The 27,494-nt window shown below is 38.2% G+C and overlaps 2 protein-coding genes and 1 long non-coding RNA gene across 16 annotated transcripts in view; 2 read left to right on the top strand and 1 right to left on the bottom strand.

Annotated features, from left to right (window-relative positions):
• Positions 1 to 5,334, top strand: part of BLTP1 (bridge-like lipid transfer protein family member 1) — a 156,540-nt gene extending 151,206 nt beyond the window's left edge. For all 10 annotated transcript variants that reach the window (XM_089525845.1, XM_089525846.1, XM_089525851.1 and 7 more), the window contains 3 exons: positions 735 to 869; positions 3,393 to 3,558; positions 4,146 to 5,334. In XM_089525845.1, the coding sequence (XP_089381971.1) occupies positions 735 to 869; positions 3,393 to 3,558; positions 4,146 to 4,362 (518 nt within the window). In that variant the 3' untranslated portion in view covers positions 4,363 to 5,334. The remainder of the gene's footprint in view (positions 1 to 734; positions 870 to 3,392; positions 3,559 to 4,145) is intronic.
• LOC149313000 (uncharacterized) lies at positions 3,075 to 7,385 on the bottom strand. The gene is made up of 3 exons (XR_016281339.1): positions 7,200 to 7,385; positions 5,554 to 5,667; positions 3,075 to 3,464 (listed from the first exon to the last, which is right to left on the bottom strand). It is a non-coding gene; the product is annotated as an uncharacterized LOC149313000 (long non-coding RNA).
• On the top strand, positions 6,301 to 25,591 carry ADAD1 (adenosine deaminase domain containing 1). 5 transcript variants are annotated; one of them, XM_089525857.1, is made up of 12 exons: positions 6,301 to 6,320; positions 10,380 to 10,591; positions 12,998 to 13,186; positions 14,384 to 14,551; positions 15,133 to 15,219; positions 16,789 to 16,914; positions 17,062 to 17,185; positions 17,493 to 17,663; positions 19,123 to 19,349; positions 22,679 to 22,916; positions 23,212 to 23,344; positions 24,718 to 25,585. In XM_089525857.1, exons 2-12 carry the CDS (start codon positions 10,390 to 10,392, stop codon positions 24,829 to 24,831), a joined length of 1,779 nt encoding a protein of 592 aa, XP_089381983.1. In that variant the 5' UTR covers positions 6,301 to 6,320; positions 10,380 to 10,389; the 3' UTR covers positions 24,832 to 25,585. The 5 variants fall into 5 exon arrangements, with proteins under 5 accessions (XP_089381983.1, XP_089381981.1, XP_089381984.1 ...); XM_089525855.1 differs by lacking the exon at positions 6,301 to 6,320 and adding an exon at positions 7,556 to 7,783; XM_089525858.1 differs by lacking the exon at positions 6,301 to 6,320 and adding an exon at positions 7,562 to 7,666 and having other exon boundaries at positions 16,792 to 16,914; positions 24,718 to 25,591.
• Positions 25,592 to 27,494: the final 1,903 nt, after the last annotated feature.

Here is a 27,494-nt window from a genome sequence, read left to right as displayed (position 1 = left end):
GGATTGTCTCTGCAGTGTGTTTTGGATGTATGAAATACAAAATGAAAAATGTATAACCTTTGAGCTGTGTAAGAAAAATTACATTAATTCTTAGCAATGCATTCTTCAAATTTAATGGATAATTCAAGAAAAAAGAAAATTAACCAAGGGGACCTTGATTTTTATGCAACATGGCATCAGTGTATTAGTTATATAAATAGGAATGCTGTTTTTTACTCTCCTCTTCACTCACAGTTTATCTCTCTTTTCCTTCAAAAGTGTGTGATCCTTTCTAGTTTCTTTTTCTCATCCCTAAGTCTATATGACTTTCTCATCTCACCTCTCAGCACATTATTTCAGCAGTACCTCCCATTCTCATTCTCCTAGGTGATCACCATCACATGTAAATAAACACCATCCAGCACGTTAAAACCTATTGCTCAATTTTCATTCATACTGTTATCCTTCCTTACCATTTAATATCAGAATATACAAATTATATTATAATTACTGCATTATATGAAAAGTAGAAAATCAAGATAAAGTGCTTAAGTTACTGAGAAAATATATTGTGGAAATACACTGTCATGTGCGTTGTCAGGGATTGCACTTCAAGATAGTTCATAAATTATTATTACCTTTCATTACTTATAGATAACTCTTCACCTGAATTTTAAATATTTGCCATTAAAATTGTGTAAGCATGTTTGCATGTAATCATCACTGCCCAAATGATGTATAGAATTTTATTACAGATGCCAGTGCTAAACCAAAGGTGGAGTGCAGTGTAGTAACAGAATTCACTGATCACATTTGTGTAACTATGGATGCTGAACTGATAATGTTCCTGCATGACTTAGTATCTGCTTATCTTAAAGAGAAGGAAAAAGGTATGTTCATCAATTTATCAATGATGCTTTGATGTTATTCAGGTGAACTCTTTTTAGGTTGATGTGTGCAGAAAACATTTTTGTGAGTTTGACAAAAAAAATTATTAAAGAATTACAGACATTTGTTCTGAATTTGATTCTGAAAAGGAATATTTTTAATTTGACAGAGTGGCTAGAGGTCTTACCTGGCCCAAGGTTATAACATGCTGTTTCATGCTGAATTACTGTCAATTCTGAAAGCTGTACTCTTTATAACTTTAATTATGTCATATGATTTAAAATTGAGTGCTTTCCTTTCCAAGGCTCTCTTTTAAGGCAGGGAATACTTTGAAGGGTGTTCATATGTTTTATATGGCTTAGAAATACCGGCGCAGGTCAGACCATCCAAAAAGGACGGTCTCCCAGCACCTAGTTTTGGTCCGCGGGGAAGCCGCAGCCTCCAGATCGCAGGACTTCCCCGCGGACCAAAAAGAACCCACGAAAAGCAGGTTATTGCGATGCCATTATGTCACAGTGCGCCAATGGCGTACTTGCGATGTCATAATGGTGCCACAATGTGCGGACGCTATTATGATGTTGCAATGCGCCAATGGCGCACTTGCGATGACATAATGGCGCTGCAACGTGCGGACGCTATGCGTCTGGCACATAATGATGTACAGGGCACCACCATTTTGACGCCCTTGTCACATGCGAGGGGTGAGGGGCATCCAGAAGCGCCGCCCCTCACACATGACAAGGGCGTCCTTTCATGCCCGTCTGGACCAGGCCAAGGTTTAGTTTAATAAAACATATGAAGTACACGTGGGAATGTCACTGGAAAATTCATTATGTCTTGTTTATATAAAAATAATAATCCTGCTCTTGATGGGTTAAAAAAGTGACTTCTGGGATATTTTTGGATCCCACTAAAATTCCCATGTGTTTCAGGAGATAAAAATGTTCTTTCTCCACATGAGCATTTGTAGGTGTAGATTGTATATCAGGTAGTGACAGTGCATCTCACAGACTGCATATGCCCCTAAAAGTGTTTTATAAGCCACCAAACCTTTCCAAATTATTATTTTTAAATAAATATACTGAAGGACTTTTGGTTAGCAGAAATTGAATGGTGCAGTTACCCACAGTGGAGTATGAGAGCATTTTAGGCAAAAAGTGGGGACTTCAAGGTCACTAGGGAAGACATGTAGCCCCCCAAACTTCATCCAGTTGCCCACCCCTGTCCTACACTCTAGAATGAAGAATATTCCTCAGTAATTCAAAACACTTTTTTACACAAGATGGAACATTCACTTTTATTACCTGACAGATTCCCATGTCTGTAAAAGGGTTATTTCAATGTATTTCAGAAAGCACTCAGGTTATTTCCAATGGGGAAAAAACATGTAGACTAAAAATATGAGAAAACTGGAATAAACTATTTTTCTTCATTTGCAGAAAGGCCTAGAATCATTATATAATTTTCTGCCCCAATAACAAAATAGCCCCTGCTGCAAGAAATATCCCCTAATGAAGAGCCACTTTTGTGCAGCCGTACTACAGGCAGCCAGAGACTGTCATATGAAAGATGTAAAAATGGTAAATCTCTCCCTTCAGAGGATATGATATCTTAACATTGCAGCAGTAGCATATTTTAATGCCATGTTTCCTTGGTTTATTCGGAATATACTGCTGGAATAGGCATTTATCTCTGAACTCAATCAGCTTTTCATCAGTGGTTAGATCCATCTCACATGTATGCCAGAGCAGTTCAACAAACAGTCCACAGGTCCCAAAAGACAGTCCATCTTATCAGTGGCTCTTGGCATTCCTTTTGTGTTCCCATGGTTGAACTTCAAGTACCTCGTGAATGCACCAAATCTTTTCAGGGTCATCACTGCTCTTAAGTGGCACTGCCCTGAGAATAGATACCAGTGTTCCATCAAGGCTTCATGTTGTCCATGATAGATCTTTATCAAGACCAGTAGACTACTATGTGCCTTCAGTGGACTGACATCAGGGGTCCTCCACACTTTGACTGTTGTCCCATACAACTGTGTGCCTCTGTTTGTTCCATGGCTTGTGTGGCACAGGTAGTAGTTTTGGAATTAGTACTACGTAGTGGTTTGAGTTTTGGAGCAGGACTCCAGGAGACCAAGGTCTGAATTACTGCTCAACCATGAAAATACCCAGATGACCATGACAAAGTCATAGTCTCTCAGGCGTTTCAAACTCCTCTAAATAAATCTTACCAGATCACTGTAAGTCAGAGGCAACTTCAAAGCATGTAACTACAAGTATTTTTAATGTGTTTTATGCCATTTAAATGAATTTTGTTGTAACTACAGGAATTTATAAATAAAATAGTGTGATTCTGATAAGTACGGTATTTTTTAAAATGTGACTACTGTATTTATTTTCATAAATATGGCTAAATATAATTTTTATCTATAAAATGTGTCTTTGTAATTTTGTGTTTTACAATAACAATTAATTCTGGATTCCTAAAATGAAAAGCTTGCTGTCCTTATCTCTCTTTTTCAGCCATTTTTCCACCTCGCATTTTTTCTGGTCGGCCTGGGCAGAAAAGCCCTGTCAGTGTACTTGATGAAAGTTCTGCTAAGAGAGAGACAGAAGAAAGTATTACATATACAACTGTTGACTGGAGAGAATTTATCTGCAATACATGGCATCTGGAGCCTACACTTAGGTGTGTATTGTTACACTTCTGCTTTATCTTTCTCCTCCAAAATAGCACTCAAGACAGCAAACAAACAAACCAAATATATAAAATATTGTTACAATATCCAGGGAAGATGTTGAGTAGAATGTGCATGCTGTTATTTTGGATGTGCTGGAGATTAGTTTGTGGAGGGGGCGTGGAATGTTTCTATTGCCTTCCATGATGTTTGAAATAGTATGTCATGCCCTATGAGTATCTAAATTGGGTCATTTGTTTTATTGGACTTTAGATATTGGATCATGAGTTGTGGCCACTTTCACACCACGCCTCCTCTTTGGCCTGGCTACATCTAGAATTTCTCATCATTAATAGCCAATTCTTAGAGTTTACTCCTTTTCTTTTTCATGTTTAAAACGTTGTTAAGATTATATAGAATGCCAAATAATCATGGTCATACAAGCCTTCTTACTCAAGAAATTCCTTTATAAGTTATTGTTAATAAACTGTCATTAAATCAGTTGCCCCAGAAGGACATTATTTATTAATGCAAATAGTTGATATGATTATGTTACTTTATCTAAATACTGAGACTAGCGATATGTTTTAATTTGTAGATTAATCTCATGGACTGGAAGAAAAATTGACCCAGTAGGTGTAGACTATATTCTTCAGAAATTAGGCTTCCATCATGCAAGAACTACTATTCCAAAATGGCTTCAACGTGGAGTTATGGATCCACTTGACAAAGTTCTGTCGGTTCTTATCAAAAAGCTTGGCACTGCACTACAGGACGAAAAAGAAAAGAAAGGAAAGGACAAGGAAGATCACTAGAATTATTCTAAAATGAAGGGGGTCAAACCAGATTTTATATTTTTTTCTGTTTTACAATTTGTTCAGTTGTATAATTTAATGAATTACACTGAAACAGCTTTTTGCTACTGTATTTAAATGAACAATATTGTGAATAACTGTTTACTGTGGTACATGGTGCCATTTTGTATTCAGTCTAGCACTGCATGAACAATGTTTGTGAAGAAACCTGTGAAGCTGCTGTTTAGCATTCACAATTGTATTATGTGCAATATTCTACATCTCTAAGCTACAAATTAACTGTGAATTTTCATAACTTTTACTTGCCATAACACTGAAAACCCTTTTGGATAATGTGATTCCATGAATAGGTTTTTCTTGTTGGTGTAGATTGTATAAATTCTGTTTGTATATAATTTATGAAACGGTGGTTGCCATTGTGAGAAATCATTTTAAATTTGTTACCCTTGGAATAAAAGATAATGTCAAATACAGTCTTCTTAATATTTTTGTACATAGAAGCACTCATAAGTAAAAAGTGAATTGAATTGAAAGTAACAGATAAATCTAGTGTTATCGGGTCATTTGAAGTTGTATTTTGTATTTGAATTTGAATCGGGGTACTTGAAGTTGTACAATGCAACAAATAATTCATACTCTCTAAACATATTATTAATTATACAAGTTTTAACTATGTAGTAGCATTCATTTGTTTCATAATGTGTGGATCCAAGTATTCCCTAATCTTGGAGTTTAACAATGAAGTACTAACACAATTGAATAGGATAACATATGTTTCTTAATTGCAGCTTCTACCTCATAAACTAAGATGTATATTTCAGAATGTGAATTAGTATGAAGATACCTTATAGCTGTGGAGTCATTAAAATAAATGCATCCTGTATTTAGAAATAATTTGAGGCTATAAACTGACCACAGGATTGTGTTCCCCCAACACTTTTTTCTAATGTATAAAATGGAATAAAGTGTCAACATAGGAAGCGGTCTTCTATTGGGTCACACTTCTTTGTCCTTCAAGTATACTATTGTCCACTGTCATCACTCCCAAAATTTCAAGCAGAGATTATCCTGATCACTGATCTTTTTAATCAGCTGTTGAACATGCGACCTTCTGAACACAAAATGACTGTTCTGCAATTAAGTTACAAATGTTCTTTTCCAAAATAAGTTAATCATAAACTAAGAAATTACGTTTTTCAGGCCTCCTGTACAGCATTCTGACATGTTACTCTTCACAGCTCATTGGAGCACTGCCATCCTAAGGTACAAGTATTTGGAGATCAATATCCTCAGCGATCCGCCTCCCTATACAAGATTTGGAATAGCCTTCAGGTATAAAGAATATACAGTGTTGTCAAGAGCCCTTAGCACATGGCCAAGCCCATGCTATCCTGACCTGGGTCGGTCTCTGGGCCAGCACAGCAACAGGTGGGTACTTTCCTGTCTGCTGCCGTACCTTCCTCCATTGTCATGTCTGCTGAGAAGACCCCATTGCAGCCTATAAAGACTGAAATAGGGCACATCGATACAGCCATGTGACCAGGCATCTCATATCTAACATCACAGACTACGAAAGCAGAGGAAAGTATGGGGTACATGGAGCTGTCTGGTCTGCCAGCTGTTGCCACGGAGTTTCTAAACTTCATGGTCTCTAGACAGGGTTAAGGCCCCTTTGGGGTGGGATCAGGCCAGATCTGCATCCAGTCTGCATTGATCCCAGCCCAGGACTACTGGCCTACATTGTCTAGACAGGATGACATGAGGCTTGGGGGAGCACAGGCTTATAGGCCCAAGATCCCATAAGATAACAGGATATTAAGTGCCTCCTCAAACATCAGTGCCTCCAAATCACACTGAACATGTTTCACTAGCAGTGGGAAACTAATCATTGAGAAAGCAGATCTCTTCTTTGGGGGAATCCTCCAGCACTTGGAGCCAACGTTTTCATATCCTGTGGGGTACCTCTAGCTCTTACTAGCTTTTTTATGGTTGTAATGGTTTTCTATGGTTGTAAAACGCTTTGATCTGTGGAAAAGCGGCATACAAATAAAATTTATTATTATTATTATTATTATTATTATTATTATTACGTTATTTGAAACTCATTGGAGAGGCAGAGTAATAATAATAATAATAATAATTGTTTGTTTATTTGTTTACAGTATTCATACCCCACCCTTCAGCCCTAAAGGCTCTCAGAGCGGCTTACAATTATTAATTAGACATTAATATTATTATTATTATTTATTTTTATGGCACCACACCACTTTAATATTGTTGTAAGCCACCTCAATCTCATTGGAGAGGCAGGGTAGTAATAATAATGATAATATTTATTTACAGAATTTATACCCCACCCTTTAGCCCTAAAGGCTCTCAGAGCGGCTTACAATTATTATTAATTTAATTAGATGGTTATATTATTATTATTATTATTATGGCACCACTTTTTAATCTTGTTGTAAGCTGCCTCGATCTCATTAAAGCAGCAAGGTATTATTAATAATAATTTAATGCTATTATTATGTTTTAATGCTATTATTAATTATTGTGGCACCACTTTTTAATGTTGTAAGCCACCTCGATTTCACTGGAGAGGCAGGGTATTATTATTATTAATAATAATATTTCAATGCTATTATTGCATTTTAATGCTATCATTATTATTTATTATTATGGCACCACTTTTTAATATTGTTGTAAGCCACCTCAATCTCATCGGAGAGGCAGGGTATTAATAATAATATTTCGATGCTATTATTGTATTTTAATGCTATTATTATGGCACCAGAGCTTCTCTGACATAGAAGGGCTTAAATGTCTGGCAAAGGAAGTACAGTTCCCTAGCACTGAGGCAGGGCAGGCGCAGCTGTGTTAAACTGAAGCGATTTCTGCACTGTGTTCTGAGCCACAGAGTGGCCATGACTGCTTTGATTGCCACTGACTGACTGAGGCGCCTCCTCCTCAGGTGCCCATATTTATATCAACCGTTAAAAGGGAGGGGGCGGCGCGCGGTCACGTGACCAAGGCCGCAGCGGGAAAGGCAGAGGAAGCGAACGTTTCTCGCACGCGGCGTTTTAACTGTTCTGGAACTGAGGGAGGGAGGAGCTTCAAATTCGAGCCTGTGTGTGGAAAGGGGGCGTGGCCTGGGCGCCATAGCGGCGGCGGGCGTGGCCGGGCGTGGCGGTGGGCGTGGCTTTGCGCGCGGATCGTTCTTCATTTGTAGGGCGTCGTCGTTGAGGGAGTTCGTTGGCCGCGTTCTAAAGGAGGAGCGCCGTCTTTCGTTGTTTGGAAGCGGAGAGAGGTAGTCCTTATAAGCACAGAGAGCTCTGGAGGCCCTGCGCCATTCAGACCCATTGGCTCTTAAGAGGCCGGGGTTTGAATCAGCACTTGGCCGTTGCGCTTCATTAGGGGGCCTTGGGTGAGTCACACTCTCTCAGCCTCAGAGGAAGGCGAAGGCAAAGGCAAACCCCCCTCTGAGGAAACTTGGCAAGAACACACACACACACACACACACCCCATGATAGATTCTCCTTAAGTGAGAAACGACTTGAAGACACACAACAATAACAGTTATTGTTGTGTGAAACTTCAAGTTGTTTCTCACTTAAGGAGAATCTATCATGGGAGGGGGTTCTTGGCAAGTTTCCTCAGAGGGGGGTTTGCCTTTGCCAATAACAATTAAAGTCTCTCTCTCTCTATATATATATATATATGCTCTACACATTATAGTATAGATAATTAAAAACCATGCATTTATATATATAGAAGAGTTTTTAGTTAATTTAAAACTATATATACACACACACACACACATATACAGTATAATAGAGTTTTTAATTGTTACAGTGTTTAATTGATCTTTTAAGGGGAGGGAGGGAATAATTGGGCTACATGTATGTATTATATGAATTTTTAACTTTGGTTGTCCTTGGTCAGAGACACACATAAATAAAGCTTTAATTTATTATTATTATTATTATTATTATTAAAAAACAGCAATTATTTAATAGTGGCTTCAAGGGTTGGCCCTGGAGGAACAGGGTTCGAATCCTTGCTTGGCCACGCAGACCCTCTTAATGTCTTGGTGGGTTAAGTCACACTGACTCAGAGGATCACAGAATCATAGAGTTGGAAGAGACTCAAGGGCCATCCAGTCCAACCCCATTCTGCCATGCAGGAAATCACAATCAAAGCATCCCCAACAGATGGCCATCCAGCCTCCACTTAAAGACCTCCAAGGAAGGAGACTCCACTACACTCCAAGGGACTGTGTTCTTCCTAATGTTGAGGTGGAATCTCTTTTCCTGCAGCTTGCATCCATTGCTTTGGGTCCTTTTCTCTGGAGCAGCAGGAAAAAAATCCCCTCTTTCAGAAGAAACTTGCCAAGAAACCCCCCCCCCCCATGATAGGGTCTCTAAGTGAGAAACAATTTTAAGGCACACAACAACTACACTTGTCCCTCCATATTAACTAGGGTTAGGGGCACAAGACCCCCCCCCCCCCCCCTGTGCATATGGAAAAACCGCAAATAACAAAAACACCATGTTTTTACCTGAGAGGACACCTCTCTAGATTGTCCTCCAGTGCAACTCTGTGATCAACATCCGACAGACATTGGCCACGGAAATGCACTGGAGGTGCTACAAATGCCTAGTAGAGCATTCTCTCTAGGAATCTATAGGTCTTTTGGTTAAAGTTGACCATAGAGCTGCACTGGAGGAGGACCTAGATATTCCTAGAGAGAACATATTAATCAAATCTGTGAATAATCAAAGCCGCAAATATGGAAGGATGAGTGTATTTAATAGTGAGAGATCATAGCACCTTTGAGACTCACTAAAAGGAAGAGCGATCTTAAGGCACACAACAACTACTTAATAGTGTGTAGAGATTCTGCAGCACCTTGAAAGAAGTTGGCAGCATGGGTTTTTCTAGACTCAGATGTATTTAGTAAGAAAGTAGACTGAAATCTATGAAAACACATGCTGCCAACTTCTTTCAGTGAGTCTCAGAGGTGCTACAAGATCTCTACATACTGATTCTATAGACTAACACGGCTATATCTTTGAATTCTCTATAATAGTGGTTTGAACATTGGCTCTGGAGAGCAGGGTTTGAATGACGGCTCAGCCAGTCATGAACCCACTGGATGAGCTGGGGCAAGTCACACTGTCTCGGCCTCAGAGTAAGGCAATGGCAAATCTTGCCAAGAAAACCCCATGATAGGTTTGCCTTAGGGTCGCCCTAAGTTGGAAAGGAGCCACACAACAGCAGCTTGGTGTAGTGGTTTGAGTGTTGGACTAGGACTCTAAGAGACCAGGGTTTGAATCTGCACTTGACCATTGCACTTCATTAGGTGGCCTTGGGTGAGTCACACTCTCTCAGCTCAGAGGAGGGCAGTGGCAAACCCCCTCTTAAGGAATTTGCCAAGAAAACCCCACGATAGGTTCACACTAGGGTCATTATAAGTTGGAAACAGCTTGAAGGCACACAGCAGCAACAACAGTATTCAGTACCCTGAAGGAAAGCTGGCTCAGGAGGAGGAAGAGGTGAGGGTTGGTTGGTTTCTTAGCTTCTTGGTCCTGCTTGAAATGGAGGACATTTTGGTATTCCCCCTGGAGAGAAGGCTGAAATGGAGGACAGTTCCTGAGAAAAGAGGACCGAAGTGAGGGGGAGAAACGGGGTGGGGTGGGGTGGAGGGATCTTGAATCACTTCAGTGAAAAGCACTGACTGACTGACTGACTGGTTAACTATATGTCAGATTTTTCCTCATCCCCCCCCCCTTGATAAGCAGTGGACTTGTCCAACAGTCAAGCTTTAAAAGTTTGTCTCTCTCTTTTTTTAAATTTCTTATACTACATCTCACAGAATCCTCCTCAAGAAGTGGGGAGGGCTTTTGAGAGTTGCAGTCCAGACAAGCAACTTGTTGCCAGCCGCTGTCCACACCTTATACTGAAGGGTTGCTGTTAATAAAGACACTGACCAGGCCATGTCCACTTTGTCTGTTTTTTAGGTGGGACGAGATGGCGAGCGACTGGCCTCAGGCTTCCAGGGTGCCTAGTTTTGCCCAGATGCTAAAGAAGAATTTGCCCACCCAGCCCTCGCAGCCTTCCGTGCAGCCCTCGGCTCCGTTGGTTTTACAGTCAGAGAATGCCAAGCAAATGTTTGTACCTTCTGAAACGTCCAACATTGCTAACCTGGCGTCTAAGGTGACAGCTATCACAGGTATATGTGTAGAGGGTTGTGTGTGTGTGTGTATTGTCGTTAACAGTCCTTGAGTCATGGCGATTCTCTGGAATTCCTTACTATGGTCCATTAGTCATTGCATGTTTGCAGTGTTTGTATGTTCCTAGTAATTTTTCCTTTCCTGAACCCTGCTTGCACCTCTGGGATTTCGTTCTACATGTATGATTGGAGTCTGTGTTGTAGAATACACACACACATATAGGAGTGTCAGTGGTTTGAGTGCTGGACTATTTATTTAATTATTTATTTCAGGGACTTATATCCTGCCTTTCTCCCACAGTGGGATTCAAGGTGGGTTACAATAATTTTAAAAAGAGAGAACAAAATTAAAACATTGATTACAAAAGTTAAAAGATAATTAAATAACAGCCACATTAAAACATGTTAAAAACAATTCAGGAGACCTGGATTGCTGGGTGACCTTGGGCAAGTTACATGCTCTCAGCCTCAGGAAAGCAATGGCAAACCAACTCTGAGTAAATATTTCCAGGAAAACCCCATGATAGGGTCACTTTAAGATTGCCATAAGTTGAAAACATCTTGAAGACACACAACAACAAATATATAATATATTTAAAAACTATATCTTTTTCAGTCACCTTCTAAGGGAATACATTGTTTTATGTTGTTTATATTACCAGAAGGCTAGGTTGATATCCAGAAGCAATTTAAAAATGACTTGCTTGACTAAATTACAGATTTTATCCTTTTAAAAAAATGCCATTGTAATAGTACTGTATATACTCGTGTATAAGTCTAGAAATTTTAGTCAAAAAATTGACCCCAAAATTGATTAGAACATTATGGAGTAATCCTACTGTATAATGACTACTGCTCTATTTGGTTGATATGTCAGAGGGAGATACACAAGAGTACTGTAGACAGAAGAAGAACTCCCTCAAATATAGAATACCTGTTGGTAAATTAAGCAATTTATAGCGTGGGAGGAAACTAGTTAGAATTTTATTTTTTTTAGGTTATTAGAGTCACAGGAAATTACTAAGAAGAGGGAAAAGGTAATAGAGGAAGACGGAATTCCAGTCATCAATGGGAAAGGAAGTGTGGTTAAGAAGCTATCATAAATTTAATTATACAAGCCGGTGAAAAGAAGGGACCATGGGCGGGGGGGGGGGGAATAATGTAATTGGACGAGTAAAACGTGTATGATGTATGATGTTTTATGTTTGTGAAGACAATGTACAACATATAATAAAAAGGATATAAGAAAAAAAAATTGACCCCAAAAACCTAGGTTGACTTATCCATGGGTCAATGTAAATACTATACTTTAACTCTTATTAAAAGGGGAACTATCCCCTGGTGAAAGGCAAGAGTACAAACTGTCCTGGAAGCACTGACCTCCTTCTGCTCTCTCTTCTGCCCAGCCTTTAGCATGAGCCAAAACGGTTATGCCTGCCATAATATTGTAGGTTCTTTGGCATTGTTTTCCTTTGCTTCATCATTTAGATCCTTTGTTGCATGTCCCTAGGTTTTACCCTCGACTTATCCAGGGTCATATCAAAATCCATAATTTTGCCCCCAAAACCTGCCCTCAACTTATACATGAGGTTGACTTGTAGTCGAATATATACAGTAACTGAATTAACACTTTTATCCATCCAGACCATTTTGCTTGATCCTTCACATGTTTCTGTAAGGCTATTTTCCACATTATATTTCCACATTTGAGATACACATAGTCCTGAGTTTTCATTTGGTTTTATACTTTGAGAATGGCCCTTCTCAAATGGGAATGGGAAACTGCTTTTCCTCAGTATTCTGGCACATGAAGTTTTCATAAGCAAATGTGGTATACTTCATTTTCTCTATCAATTGACCACATCTGTTTTTCTTTAAAAGTAGGATAAATTGAGTTGTCTTGCTATCCTAAGCTCTGGTTCAGATATAAGCTGTGACTGCGCTCATTACTGTCAAAAGCAAACTAATAACCACTTTTTCAAATATTTATTGTTTTTAATTATGCTAGTAGAAATTCACAGTTTAAGAAAAAATTGATGGAAATATGTTTTAGACTATCAGAAGACTTCTACTGTCTTCAACATACATATGAAGTTATAATGACCTTCATACATTCCTATATTGGACTCTTTCCTTTTTGGTGTTTCTCTTGCTAAATGTAGTGCCTATGTTTTAGAGTTTTTAAAAAGATCAATCTTACCATTAAAAACAAACAAACCATAACTTAAGGACAGTAAATCTGTTGTTTTTAGCTTGACGTTTATACCCTAGAAAAGGACATAAATAACCAATAATAGATGGATTGACAGAAGTTACTACATCATTTTTTTAAAAAGTGGTAAATGTTGTGATGCGTGATAAGTACCTAGCCCCAACGTTTGCATTATTATCAACAATGCATTTTAGGTCAAGTTCCTGACTACCACTATTCCAAGGCAGCACCTGTTGTTCCACTTACTTCACTGCCTCCAAAGAAAATTCCAAGGGAATTTGTTATAAAATATAAAAGAGGGGAAATAAATCCAGTGTCAGCTTTGCATCAGTTTGCACAGATGCAGCGTGTACAGCTCGAATTAAAAGAAACAATTGCTACAGGTAAGTGATTTGTTCACTTACAGAGTCAAATAATTTATAAAGAATCTATGCTGTGATTTGACACTCAGACTTCGCTTTTAATGGTACTGGTATGGTAACACCATATAGTGAGAAGGATTCTAGAGAATTGCACTTAACTGTGAATGAGCTTTTTGCCACTGCTCTCAACCCATTCATTCTTACTGGCCTCCTCTCACTAATGTGAAGAGCTAAACAAACAATAATGGTCTGACCACTCTGTTGTCTAAGCTTGGAGTCCTGGTTTGTTTCTCCCAGCAAGCTTACTATTCTATTTAAATGGCTGCTTTGAATTTCAAACACTTAGCATTATTTTCTCCCTCATTTCCACAAGTTTATTTCAATAGCTTGATCAATTTATTAAAATTCTAGTTCCTTGATTATCGTTGCAGCATTCTGCACCCTTTCCTAAGTTGTCATCTTTCTTTATATAATCCATATAAATAAAGTTTTTGGAGACGTGCTGTATATATTCATGTATAAGTCTAAAAAAATTTAGTCAAAAAATTGACCCAAAAAAACTAGGTCGACTTATCCATGGGTCATTGTAAATACTATACTTTAACTCTTATTAAAAAGAGAACCATCCCTGGTAAAAGGCAAGAGTGGTATCTGTCTTGGAAGCACTGACCTCTCTCTGCTCTCTCTTCCATTCATTCTTTAGTGTGAGCCAAAACCATTATGCCTGCCAGAAATATGTAGGTTCTTTGGCATTGTTTACCTTTGCTTCATCATTTGGAGCCTTTGTTGCATGTTCCTAAGTTTTACCCTTGACCTATCTATCCAAGGGTCATATCAAAATCCATAATTTTGCCCCCAAAACCTGCCCTTGACTTATACATGAGGTCGACTTTTAGTCGAGTATATACGGGTATGTTGCTTTTTGCTCAGTTTCCATTCCCCATATACAATATAAATCATAATTCTAAGAATTGATGAAAGATTAGTAATTTAATCCAAAACATGCTTACCGAAAAGTATTTATTTAAGTGTGAGTTTAAAATAATTGTCATTAAGAGCATAATTTTCACTAGAAATGTAAAGAAGCATTCATGTTTCTGTAATCTTGAATTACAGATACATTGAAGTTGGAAGCTGTTAAAGCTTTATAAAATAATATACAGTGGGCCCTTGGTATCTGCTGGTTAATACTAAATTTTTGGTCTGCATATTTTGAAGGCAATCACTTTGGAGCTTACTTTGCTTTTTGTGCTGTGGTTGATGGTATTCAATACAAAACTGGCTTGGGACAAAACAAGAAGGAATCAAAATCAAATGCTGCAAAACTTGCTCTTGATGAACTGCTGCAGCTGGAGGAGGCAGAACCAAAAGCTCTAGAAAACCCAGGTAAACTCTAAACACACACACTTCATGTATTCTAGAGCAGCAGGCTAATATTTAAGAACCTGTCCAGTAAATGCTCTTCATTTATTTCATGTTGAGGTCTTACTGATTGAGAGACATCCAGATGGAGAACCAGGATTTTATTGTCACTTTTCCCAGAGGGATCAGTATATAGTTGCATTTTACTAACTGCTCATATGGTATTTGGACACTGTATTAAGATGCAGTATGGTCTAACTATGTTAGAAATCCCACAACATTTTCCTGTTTAATGATTTGTGGAAGATCCTGAGCTTTTTATGAGCAGATAAATAACTGCTGTGTGTGGTGCTTGAGCTATGTGTCCTACACAAGAAGAAGGGCATAATTTTTGATGTGGTAGGTACTACTTCTAAAATACCCAAAAAAGTCATTTTACGGCCTGAATGCTTTTAATAGTTCCAGCTGAAATACGCACATTGAATCATTTGCTAGATAATGAGTGAACTCATGTAAATCCAAGTAATTAAACTGGTTTACTCTATTAAGACTATCGGTAGAATGTAGGTCTGTGTTAATTTTCACAGCTGTTGTTCTGCTTACAGGTACCCTCAGGAACCTTTCAGAAACTGCCAGTATAGGAGAACCTCAGGTTACAGCTGAATCTGTCAACATTTCACGGATTCCTTATGGTAGGAATGCTGATTTTTTTAAATTATTGTTATTTTTTGTACTTATGGATATACACTCATCCCTCCATAGTTGCGGCTTTGATGTTTCTGGATTTGATTAATATTTCTCTCTAGGAATATCTTAAGTCCTCCAGTGCAATTCTATGGTCAACTTTAACTAAAAGACCTAGAGATTCCTAGAGAGAATACTTTACTAGGCATTTGTAGCTCCTCCAGTGCATTTCTGTGGTCATTGTCTCTCAGATGTTGACCAGAGTTGCACTGGAGGACCTAGAGATTCCTAGAGAGGTGTCCTCTCAGGTTAAAACAGTGTTTTTGTTATTTGCGGTTTTTCCATATTCACGGGGGTCTTGTGTCCCTGACCCTAGTGAATATGGAGGGACAAGTGTGCACATATACACATTCAGGTTCTGTCAAATGTATACTTTAAGCTAACACTAACATAGGAGTTTATCACATGAAGGAGATTGGGAGTTTATCCCGTGAATATCCTGGGGAAATTGTGTAAATACACAAAACGATTTCCCACAATGTCGCATAAAACCTGCCATTAAAGTGGTCACAAAGAAGCATTAACACGCATCTCTTTACTTTTGGGATGTCAGCATAAGTGCATTTCCGATATCACTTTATTTGCACAATTTTGTGTGATAATCATTCACGCAATTACTTGCCATTTTCACTTTCTTTGCGGGATACTTTAAATGCTCTTTAATCTCTCTTTAATGCCAAAATTAGCCCAGTTTGATAAATTCTATAGAGAGCAGTAGGATAAATGGAACATACATATGTTCCCTTTCCTCCAACATTAAATTCATATACCAAAAATGTTAGATAAATTCATTGTAACAGGTTGGTAACATCATTTGTGCTGAGATTAATGCTTAAAAGCAAATCTTTCTGTTACAGAGACTTAAAACATAGCATGATTAAATGTTTTTGTCTCCCAGTTTATGTTTGTGTCCAGCTAGGCAGTTGAGTTGGCAGTTGACAACTGAAAAGCGTCTGCAGTGGATGTAGGAATGCAGTGGAATGCCCTTTTGGCTTAAGTCCAGTTGCATCATTAGCTACTCATAGTTGTCTTCTGCTCTGTCCCAGTAGCTTGTGGAGTGCCATCCAACCTGAGAGTGTAATTTTTGAGCACTATGGTGCCACTGCTTTTGTTTTTGAGAGATCATTTATCACTGTCACCCTCCACTAATTTTGCCCAGTAGCTGTTTGGCACGTTTAGTCTGGCTCCTCAGCAAAAGCCTGTCTGACAGTAGAGACCCTGCAAGCAGCATGCCTGCCATCAGCAATAACCTCTTGTCTCACTGGAGCATGCAGTCCCACTAGCACAAAAGGGTAGTCCCGTTGTTGCAGTATACTCAGTGAGGCAGCTGAGAAGCTGGGTTAATCCTCCCTGTAGATTTAGAGTAGAGGAATTTCATGCTCGGACTTTACATCCCTATAAAAAAAGCAAAACAAAGCAGAACAGCACAATCTTTCTTTGTGATCTTTCCATTGCTGTTAAAATGTCTCGTTCTAATTTTTGTTTTCTTGCTTCATGGGTTTTTAACACTCTACTAGAAGACCGGCATCTTGCACATGGGAAAATTTCTCACGTTGTCAAGGAAACATTCAACAATTTGATTGCTAAATATCCAGAGTACCAGATTTGTAGCAGTTCACTGGCTGCTTTCATAATTGAAAGAGGTATGCATATTGTTACCCAAAATGTAATTACTTTGTGATGGGTTTGTATATGGGTGTGTAGTATATGTAATATCAGTAAAAGTAAATCATGACAGATTCTGAAACTGAAATCTAAATTTCTTCAATTTCTTTTCTTTCTTTTTTTAGGTAAACAGCATGAAGTGGTAGCTATTGGAACAGGTGAATTTAACTATAGTGAGTGTATTCACCCTGATGGGAGAGTATTACATGATAGTCATGCTGTTGTTACTGCTAGGCGTTCTCTTCTTAGGTAAGTGTACAGTCCTGCTCCTTTTCTCAAGTCTATGTTCCTATTAAGGTGCTTATGCATCACTGCATGCATGCAAACTCAGTGGCTAGAATCCTGTTGGTTTCTTACACATGTATAAATTCTGTAGAGCCAGTTGGACATTTTTTTCCAATGTGAAACACCTGCACTCAATTCAGGATTCCACATCTGGTGCTCTTGCACTTGCAGATGTGCATACATATTCCTGATGTACAGTCTTGGGCATTGTGTTTGTTTCTGGGATGTAAATTTTAAAGGCTTTGTAAATAATCTTTTTCTTTCTTTATAGGTATTTTTATAGACAGCTTTTGCTCTACTACAGTAAAAATCCAAGTATGATGGAAAAATCCATATTTTCTGCTGAACCAACATCAAAACTGCTTGCATTAAAGCCAAATGTAAATATATATCTCTATATGAACCAGTTGCCAAAAGGATCTGCTCAAATAAAGTCAGTACTGTACGTATGATATGTACCAGAATTGATGCTTAATTCATATAAATATATTGTTTCCTTTACAGCTCGTGTGAGAAAACGATGATCCTCCAAAGATCATTCTTTAACCCTTCCAGCATCTCCAAATTTGGACATGTGTGATAATTCCGAATACTCTAGAAGAAGTAGGAGGCCATCTGTCATGTTTTTGTCAACTTTTTTGCCAATAGAATTGTAAGAGTTGGTATAGACGTCACAGGCGATCCAGTCCATTCCCCTGCAGTTTACTGTAATTTAATAATAGCCTTTTCTGGCATAATAGCCCAGATGGGCCTAAAATGTGGCAAACTTTGTCCCCCAACATCTTCAACATCTTCATGTTTATGGGTGTTTTAGGGGAAAATAGGATTCCATAAACAAATAAATCTTGGTGTGAGAGAATGCCATGGAGTATTTACGTATATGATGACTAGAGGGCCAAAAGATAACAGTTGCAAAAATTGGATACAATAAAATGAAATATCAGAATATTTGCCTTAGCACAGGCACTATAAATACTGTTTTCTCTGCCTGCTCCAGCCTTTATCTGTTGTTCAATATTGTATTAATATACTTCAGTAGCTTTGTTCATTAATGAGGGGATATATCTTTTTCTCAGGGAGTTACTAGGTTCAGAAACTGTTGAAAGTACCCCCTTTTATCCAAGATGAATTTGCTGCGCAAGCAAATGTAATAACGATCCAGTGTATAAGATTGTGAAACTATCAGAGTAAAGAGGCCATATCTGCGTTCGCATCTCCACCTGTTTAGAAGATAAGGAAGCCTTGTGCATTTCCTAACTGGCCTTGTGTATCTTTCTGGGACATGGCAGATTTCTTTCCCCATATTTTCATACAATCTCTCATTCTACCTGCATGGGAACTTTATTAAGTGGTAAAGTTGCATATGAGGGCTCTTTATAAGAGAAAAACCACTAATGGGGAAGAATTGCAGGTTAGATTGTACAAACTAAACATCTGATAACAAGATATAAAAATCATAATCTTTGCAAAAACAGTAGAGGGAACCCCCAGTTCAGAAACTCTTTGAAGGATTATACCTGGCAGAAGCTAAATTTTCTAAAGCATATAAATGTCTGATAGAAGAGCATTGTGGAAATCAAAATGAAGTGAGATCATTCACATGTAGGTTTTTCCTCCATGTTTATTGGCAAAAGGGAATTGTTGTTTTTTTCAGGGGGATTAAATCTAATTGACCTTTTTCTCTAGGTGAGGAATACATTTTTCTTATACTCCTTACTGTAGAAATTTGGTAGCAAATGTATTCTTCATTTCTATTCTGTATGGGATTGAAATTTCCATTAAAAATAAAGATTTTGACATTAACTAGCAAGGCATTCTCTTATGAATATACTTTTATTTCATCCTAATTATACATCCATTTTACCTGACTATTAAGTCTTAATGATCGTCCCATTTTGTAGACGCCTCAATCCGACATCTGCATCTGCATTTGAAGCTGCTGAAGAACTATGCCTTCATGTTGCTGTTGAAGGCAAGATTTATCTCACAATCTACTATCCTGCTGAAATTGCCAGAGTAAGCAGCATGTCTGCCACTGATAAACTAACAAGATGGGAAGTGCTGGGTCTTCAGGGAGCCTTGCTGAGTCACTTTATTCAACCAGTTTATATTAGTGGGATCATTGTTGGTAAGTGAATGCTTTCTAATTCATTTACTTGAAGGGTTGTTAAAATATAGTATGACAGGTTATCTATTTAAGGTGGAAGCCAGCATGCTATAGTGGTTAAGTGTTGGACTAGGATACTGGAGAAAAAAAAATTCAAATCCCTGTACACCAATGGAAACCCACTGGCTGTCCTTGGGCAAGTCACAGCCTTTCAGCCTTAGAGGAAGGCAAAGGCAAACTCTCAGAACAAATATTGCCAAGAAAACCTTGTATCCTTAGGTTGTCATAGATCAGAAACGATTTGAAGGCACACAGCATGAACAACAGTCTATTTAAGGCTTGTTGTATTACCTAGCAATGACTGCTCAAAATGTTCTTCATCTTGCACATCAGTTTCAGTGGTATTGGAATGCGTATGCTGCTCCCATTAGGTCCATAAATACACTACTCCATATGAATAAAAAAATAATTGGGATGCCAATTATCCCATAGTGAATTTTGTGCGTGCTACATAGCCAGTATATGAAATTATATCATCCCAAATATTACCTCTATATTGGTTGAAGATTCATCTAGTTGTTTATACCTAATGCCATAACAGACAGAATTTTAATTATATTACTATAGTAAAATTTCAAAAGGGTATTTTTTTAAAAATTCTCATGTCAAAACCTTTCAAATGGTATACCATAGTACACTGCATGAATGAAATAATTACAGTGCCCGAATTTTCACCCCCATGAATGTCACGTATGCCACATATCCTGTATATTAAGTTGGACATATCTTCCCAAACTTACCTTCTGAATTTAGTGAAAATACATCCACCCATTTTCACATGATATAACAAATAATTTTATTTTTGGTTTTGTTAGGTTTGTTATGTGCGTTTAAGTCATTTCCAAGTTATAGCGACCCTATTGCAGGGTTTTCTTGGCAAGATTTGTTCAGAGGAGATTTGCCATTGTTCTCCCCCTCAGGCTAAAAGCATGTGACTTGCCCGAAGGTCACCCAGTGGGTTTCATGGCCAAGCAGGGAAACAAATCCTGGTCTCCAGAGTCATGGTCCAGCACTTAAAGCCGCACTGGCTCTCTTAATTGATATAGACATATAGACATTATATTGGATTATTAAATTACCAAGAGAACAGAATTGCTTAGCGCTCAGAAGTTATGCTGTCATGAAATTTAACTGATACAAGATTACATGCGATTTTCTCAACAAGTTGTTCAAGTGGCTTTTAAAAATCTGGTACCGTAGTGTTGAAATCATCATTTATATCAAGCTTCAACCTTTAATCCCTTTTGACCTGGGGACTAATTAATTAATATATCTCATCTTTCTACCATAATGGGAGAATTGAATCTTCATGTATAACTCTCTTCCAGTATTCAAATGATAGCCCAATAGAAAAACACACTTTATGTGCAAGATAACATTACCACATGTTGTCATGCCATGTCTCTTGACAAATGTGATGGTTGATCCTTGTCTGAGGTGAACCATATCTACAGGGCAGGAAGCTTAAATAAAGTCCAGCACATGCCCTAATTTTTAGACATGAGTCTCTCCAGGAAGAGACTGGCTGGGGGGAGGGGGATATTTTGCCAGCGTCTATCTTTTAGCCCAACATAAAGCCCAGAGTCTGCACAAAGACTGAACACTAAGAACTCTGGAGAAATTGTTATTACAAAAGTGGAGAGATGAAAAAAAAAAATGAGACCACAAGCAGATTGTAGCACAGACATGAACTAATATCAAAATTTAGAATAAAGCTGAAGTACACTATCAGCCATTATGCTGAAATACAGTACAATGTGAAGAACACCTTTATACAATTTCATAATATAAAAAAACCCAACAGATTTGCACAGTTAAGCTTAATTGACTGGGAATCAGATAGCTGTTAACTAACAAATCAAGTCTGAACATCCCCTGGAGGCCAGGATAAGTAGACTGAGGCAGTCACATTTTGGACACATGAGAAAGTATGGCCCTGTACAAATAGGCCATTTGCGGCGGGCCAATGACGTGCTAGGGTTGCCTCGGAGCGGCGCGTGCACATGCCCCGCAACACTAACATGTGATGAGGGCGTTGCAGCTGTGCAGCACCACCTACACGGCGCGTACAGCTATGACGTTGCAGCTGCGCAGCATCCAAACAGCGCTGCGCAGCTGCAACGCCATTGGTACGTCTTTGTAGGTTTGCAGTGGCGCAACTGTGCCATAAAAAGGAGCCGCTTTTTAATGCTCCTTTGTTACTGCACAGCAGCGTTGCACAGTTTGGTTGCTGCAGCGCTGCTGTGGAGCAAAGAAAGGCGCCTCCCCGGCATCTCTTTCTGGTGGTCTGTAACCCGCCTATGAGTCACTAGAAAAGACACCAATGCTCGTTAAAGTAAAAGGCAGCAGGAAAAGAGGTAGACTGCATTACAGGTGGATAGACTCAATCTGAGTCTGGATCCATTCATTCTCTTCCTGGTATATTATTTAATATCTCACTGACTGTTACAGTGCTGTCTCAGTAGAATCATAGAATCATACAGTTGGAAGAGACCACAAGGGCCATCCAGTCCAGTGCCCTGCCATGCAGGAACTCTAAATCAAAGCATCCCCAACAGATGGCCATAAAGGTCTCCAAAGAAGGAGATTTCACTATAGTCCGAGGGAGTGTGTTCCACTGTTGAACGGCCCTTACTGTCAGGAAGTTCCTCCTAATGTTGAGGCGGAATCTCTTTTCCTTTAACTTGCATCCATTGCTCCGGGTCCTAGTCTTTGGAGCAGCTGAAAACAAGCTAGCTCCCTCCTCAATATGACATACCTTCAAATATTTAAACAGGGCTATCATATCACCTCTTAACCGTCTCCTCTCCAAGCTAAACATCCCAGCTCACTAAGTCGTTCCTCATAGGGAATGGTTGCTAGACCCTTCACCACCTCCTGTGGACACGCTCCAGTTTCTCAACATCCTTTTTAAATTGTGGTGCCCAGAACTGGACACAATATTCCAGGTGGGGCCTGACCAGAGCCGAATAGAATGGCACTATTACTTCCCTTTATCTAGACACTATGCTTCTATTGATGCAGCCTAGAATCACATTGGCCTTGTTAGCTGCTGCATCACACTGTTGACTCATGTTCAACCTGTGGTCTACTCGGACTCCCAGATCCCTTTCACACGTAGTCTCATTCAGCCAGGTGTCGGCCAGTATGTTTCATTTTAATTTCTAATAACATTAATGTTTTATGGAATAAATCTTGAGGTTTATAGTGAACAGCAGAACAAGCTACCAAAATGTTAAGTATGCTGCTTTAGCCCTCTTTTTAAATATTTGTGACTCATTGTGTTTTAGGAGATGGGAATTGCAATGATACACGAGGATTGGAAATGGCTATCAAACAACGTATAGATGATGCACTCACTTCCAAACTTCCCATATTCTACCTAGTGAATAGATCTCACGTCAGTTTGGTATCTGCTGCTTATCCTGTGCAAATAGATTTGGAACACAGACCTCTTAGCTTGAATTGGTCCCAAGGAGACTTATCATTAGAGGTGGTTGATGGGTTAAATGGGAAGATCACAGAAAGGTAAATGTTTATAATAAAGTATATTAAGATTTGAGAAGCACTGAACTTTGTTCTTACTTTTCAAAACTGAGTAAGGAGGAGGGCTGTCATATGCTTGGCAAGTGATAGTCATCTTAATCATTCCTAGTTTTCTCTTAAAATAACTTTAAAGTCGAAGCTTCTCCTGAGATTGTATGCAGCCCCAGTTGTTTAAAAGAATTTCAGTTTTAATATCTGCAACTATCTTTAAAAATCAAATAACCTGTGGTAAGTATCCTTAGAGTGTGCTCTTCATAATCATTTTTTTCTTAACTAGTTCACCCTTCAAAAGTGGCATTTCAATGGCAAGTCGTCTTTGCAAAGCTGCAATGTTAAGTCGTTTTAACTTACTGGTGAAAGAATCAAAAAGAGATGATTTACTTAAGGCAGGAACATACCACGAAGCAAAGGTAAGACTTGCTGGAGTGAAACATGGTAAAAGCATGGATTTCACAAACTTTACTTCAGACTGTAATTCATAGTGACTTCAGAACTGGATTAACTTTGTGCTTTCATAAATTTGGGAAATGAATTTGTAAGTTACAACTATAGTAGTATGTGTGGTGTATGTGTAGACTCTAATAATGTAGTCAAAAACAAAAATGTTATTTTTTTACCATAATTTGTTACTGTACTCAGTATTTGTACCACAGAATCCTAAACTATTTTATTCCCTGATTTAAGTATGGTGTGGAAGGTATGAAGCATTTTAAGTTTGACAAATAAAGATTTTAGAAGTATAAAGCGGGGTGTTTAAGGTGAAACATCTCTTTTAAAAAACAAGTGTACATGGCATATTGATTTACCATAGAAGAAGAAGATGATTGGATAAATTGAATGTCATAATGTAGAAAGACATGTCTTGTTTTAAGGTGGCTTGGAGAGAGAGAAGAAGGCCTTGGGTGAATTGTTGCATTGCAGAAGGAACCTGGGTACATCTTAGTTCATTAAGACCTTGGTTGATACAAATACTACCTTGTATATTCTCTATACATGTAGAATATTTTAGTCTGAATGCACATCAGATGTGGAAATCTTGGATAGTGTGTGAATGAATGTAGTTGTAGTTTATGTAGTGTGTGGTAATCTCAAGGTTTGATAATTGTGATATATATGGAGATTCCTTTACAGTTTCCAAAAAGATTTTAGTTCAGTTTGTTTCTATCAATCTGCCTTGGCTGCATACATATCTGGGCATTATGATCATATTACAGCTGTCTTGTGTCAACTGTACTGGCTAATAGGGTTTCTGAACACAATTCAGATATTTGGTTTTGACCTGAATGTAACCCTATCTTAGGTGAAGCAGAAGGCTACCACAGGGGACCTTATCGGTATTCAGGCCTCACTTATGGAAAACTATCCAGAGAGGTTTGCCTGGTGCCTAACTTTTACTGTCTTTTGGTGTTAAGTTATATTCTTATCCTTTTTCCATGATTGTATTATTATTTTTCATGGCTTTATAAATGTTCATTATATTGTTGTATTTGTGTTTTAATTACACCTTTTCATAAAGCATCCTAGGAGTAACTGAAGGGGAATGTAAAAATGTTTTGGTCAAATTTATTAAAACATAAATAGCTAAGTTAAAATTTATTTCCATTTACTTATTTCACAATAACATACTGTATGTGCAGACTTTCTAAATAAAACATGAGAAAGGACTACTATATGAATTCTGTCAGAAGTAGAATGCTTTATTTTGAAACCATTTCTTCACAGGATTTCTTTATACTAATTGTATCATGTTATTTTACTAATTCTGTAATTTTTAAACTTTTAGATTATGGCTGAATCTTACCAAGGAGCAAAACATTTGCTGAAAACTTACCTGGAGCAGCATGGTTATGGATCCTGGATTGTGAAATCTCCACGTATTGAACATTTCAGTATGTAAAGATTGAAACACCAGCTTTGTTACCTACTGAAATAGGTTCTTTCTCTGAATAGATTTTATTGGTTAATAAATGTAAATCACTGCTGTTTAGTAGTGTCAGCTATTAGCTGGAAAATTGTGTGTAAACATTAGCTTAAATAAATAACCTTACTTATTAAAATATGCAAGCTGTTTTTATTCTTGAGACTTTTACTAGTGTAAAATTACCTGGCCCTAAAAAATAGTTTGTGTTTTGTAGTCATAGCACTTCATATGAAAACATTTTCTTTAATAGTTTGATTACAGTGCTCTGTATTGACTAATGAAGGGGGGAAATTGTGTGGTAATTTTGCTGTGCTTAGAACTGTATTGTGTGATGGCAATGTAAGCTATTATGTCATAGGTTTGTTTTCTGGAAGACTGAGCCCTAGTCTGGCTTTAAAAGCCACTACTATCCTCCTTAATCATCTTGAAACTTTGTGGGCTTTATGCCTTTTCAGTTGTGGGCTCTTGAATTAAAATCTGCAGGAAATTGCTAAAGTTACATTTTTGTAACAGGAGAAAAAGCCCACAAACACATTTTGAACCATTTATATGATCTGTTGAATGTGCATTATGGAAACAGTTCTGCAGCTTGCATATCTTGCAAGTCTAGTATTCTGTGAATGTTTTTGTGTATGAGAGAAACTTGGAAACTGTATCATATGTCTTACTTAATTTGTGATTTGATTTTTTGTAATTAATGTATTTTAAAAAGTGTTTAGATGAAAATGAACTTTAAGATGGAATGTTTTGTAAACACAGCATTTAAGGAACAGTGTTATCTGTCTGTCCCCAAGTTTATATTTGTGTTGTATATTAATATATGCAAGAACAAGCTTAATATCTTTTCAGTCTCAGAAAGATGCTTCCAAACAGTGGTAAGATACTTTTTCTGTTTGTGTTTTGTTACTCTCACCACTGCTACCAGAAGTACTGACATAACATATCTGGGAAAAGGTTTGCACCCTGGTTAATGTATTTCCAGTGTCTGGTGCAATATTTTTCATCAAAGTGGGGAGGGGGGGATGTTTCATATATAGAAGCCATTTCCTGATGAATTTTAAGAGCATTATTCAACAATTGATACACATGTTCAATAGTAAATTTGTTCATAGCTCTAGGAGAGGCTTTATGATGACTACTGGGGAGAGGATGGAGCTTGTTCATAATGCTGTACAAACTGATGTTGTGCAATGGTAAGCAAATCACATAAATGTGTTGAGACACCAGCTCAGCTTACTTTCATAGTCATTGTCATGTATGAAACACCCCTCTTAGACACTGAAGATCAGACTGTTCTCTGCTGCCCCAGAGGGAAGGAACAGGTGTAATGATTTGAAGGTTCAGGAGGGTATGTTTTGATTGAACATTAGAAAGAACTTTTTGACAGTAAGCATAGATCGGCAATAGAACCAATTGCCTAGAAAGGTGATGGAGTCTCCTTCTCTGGATGTCTTCTAAGAGAGGTTGGATTCCCAAATACCTGCTGGGAATGATCGAGCTGGCAATCTGACACTGAGCAGGGGAGTGGGCTCAATGGCCCATGAGGCTGCTTCCAACTCTATGCTTCTGTGATTCTAGCATGGGGGATACTTGGCTCAGCAGTACTACATGTGAAAGAGACCTTGAGATGATGATGATGATGATGATGATGATGATTTGAAGTAAAATACACATAAAAATAAAAGCACATAAACAAAGCGATATGAACAACGTGCTAACAAAACATATAACAAAGAAAAAAAATCCTCAATTTATTTTCCTATTAAGTTTCAAATCATTATTACCTCTGTATATCTTATCATTTATTTCTTAACTCCCAATTATTTATATAAATTTCTGCAATAATGGTAAATTTTAAACAAAGCCAATTATAAATTCATATGAGGACAAAACATTTGAAGAGAGCTTGAAGGAGCTGTGCATGTTCAGCTTAGTGAAGAGAAGGCTTTGCGGTGACATGATCTTTAAATAACTTAAGGGTTGTCACAGAGAGGAGGGAGCAGGTCTGCTGTCCCACAGGGTAGGGCCAGATCTAATGGTTTGAAATTACAGGAGGATAGATTTCAATTGAACATTAGAAGGAACATCTTGACAGTAAGAGCAGTTCAGCAGTGAAATCAATTGCGTAGAGAAGTGGTGAGGTCTCCTCCTCTGGAATTATTCAGAAAAAGTCTGGACAGCTACCTACAGGGTATGCTCTAGCTAGAGATGCTGCACTGAGCAAGAAGTTGTACCAGATGGCCTTTCCAAATCTATGATTCTGTGTTTCTAGAGAGGATTTCCTGAAGTTTGGTTATGCTGAGTGAGTAGTAGATACCATATTAGCCACCAGAAATGGCTCCACAAAATACATCCACAAAACAACCGTGAGAGCTTTTTGCAGGTGGTGTTCTAAGCAGTCACTCTGGGAAAACCTAGCTGTTATTGAGACTTCAGTTTGGGTTTGATCCTGAGTTGAAACCCACCACCCTAAAGAGGTAAATAGCAGCCTTGAAGGTTCTGAAGGTTCCTGGCAAACTCACTTTGTCAAGATATCCTCATGTTAAGGGATTCTACAAATATGCTTGTGTTTTGCATCCTCCTCTTGATGAACATTTTCCTACTTAGAATTTTCAATTGGTATTGAAGACCCTAACAAG

This window comes from Sceloporus occidentalis, unplaced genomic scaffold (genome assembly GCF_023333645.1).
Source record: "Sceloporus occidentalis isolate IW3139 unplaced genomic scaffold, rSceOcc1.0.p SCAF_5, whole genome shotgun sequence".
NCBI classification, from domain to species: domain Eukaryota; kingdom Metazoa; phylum Chordata; class Lepidosauria; order Squamata; family Phrynosomatidae; genus Sceloporus; species Sceloporus occidentalis.
This window is presented reverse-complemented; position numbering and strand designations above follow the sequence as displayed.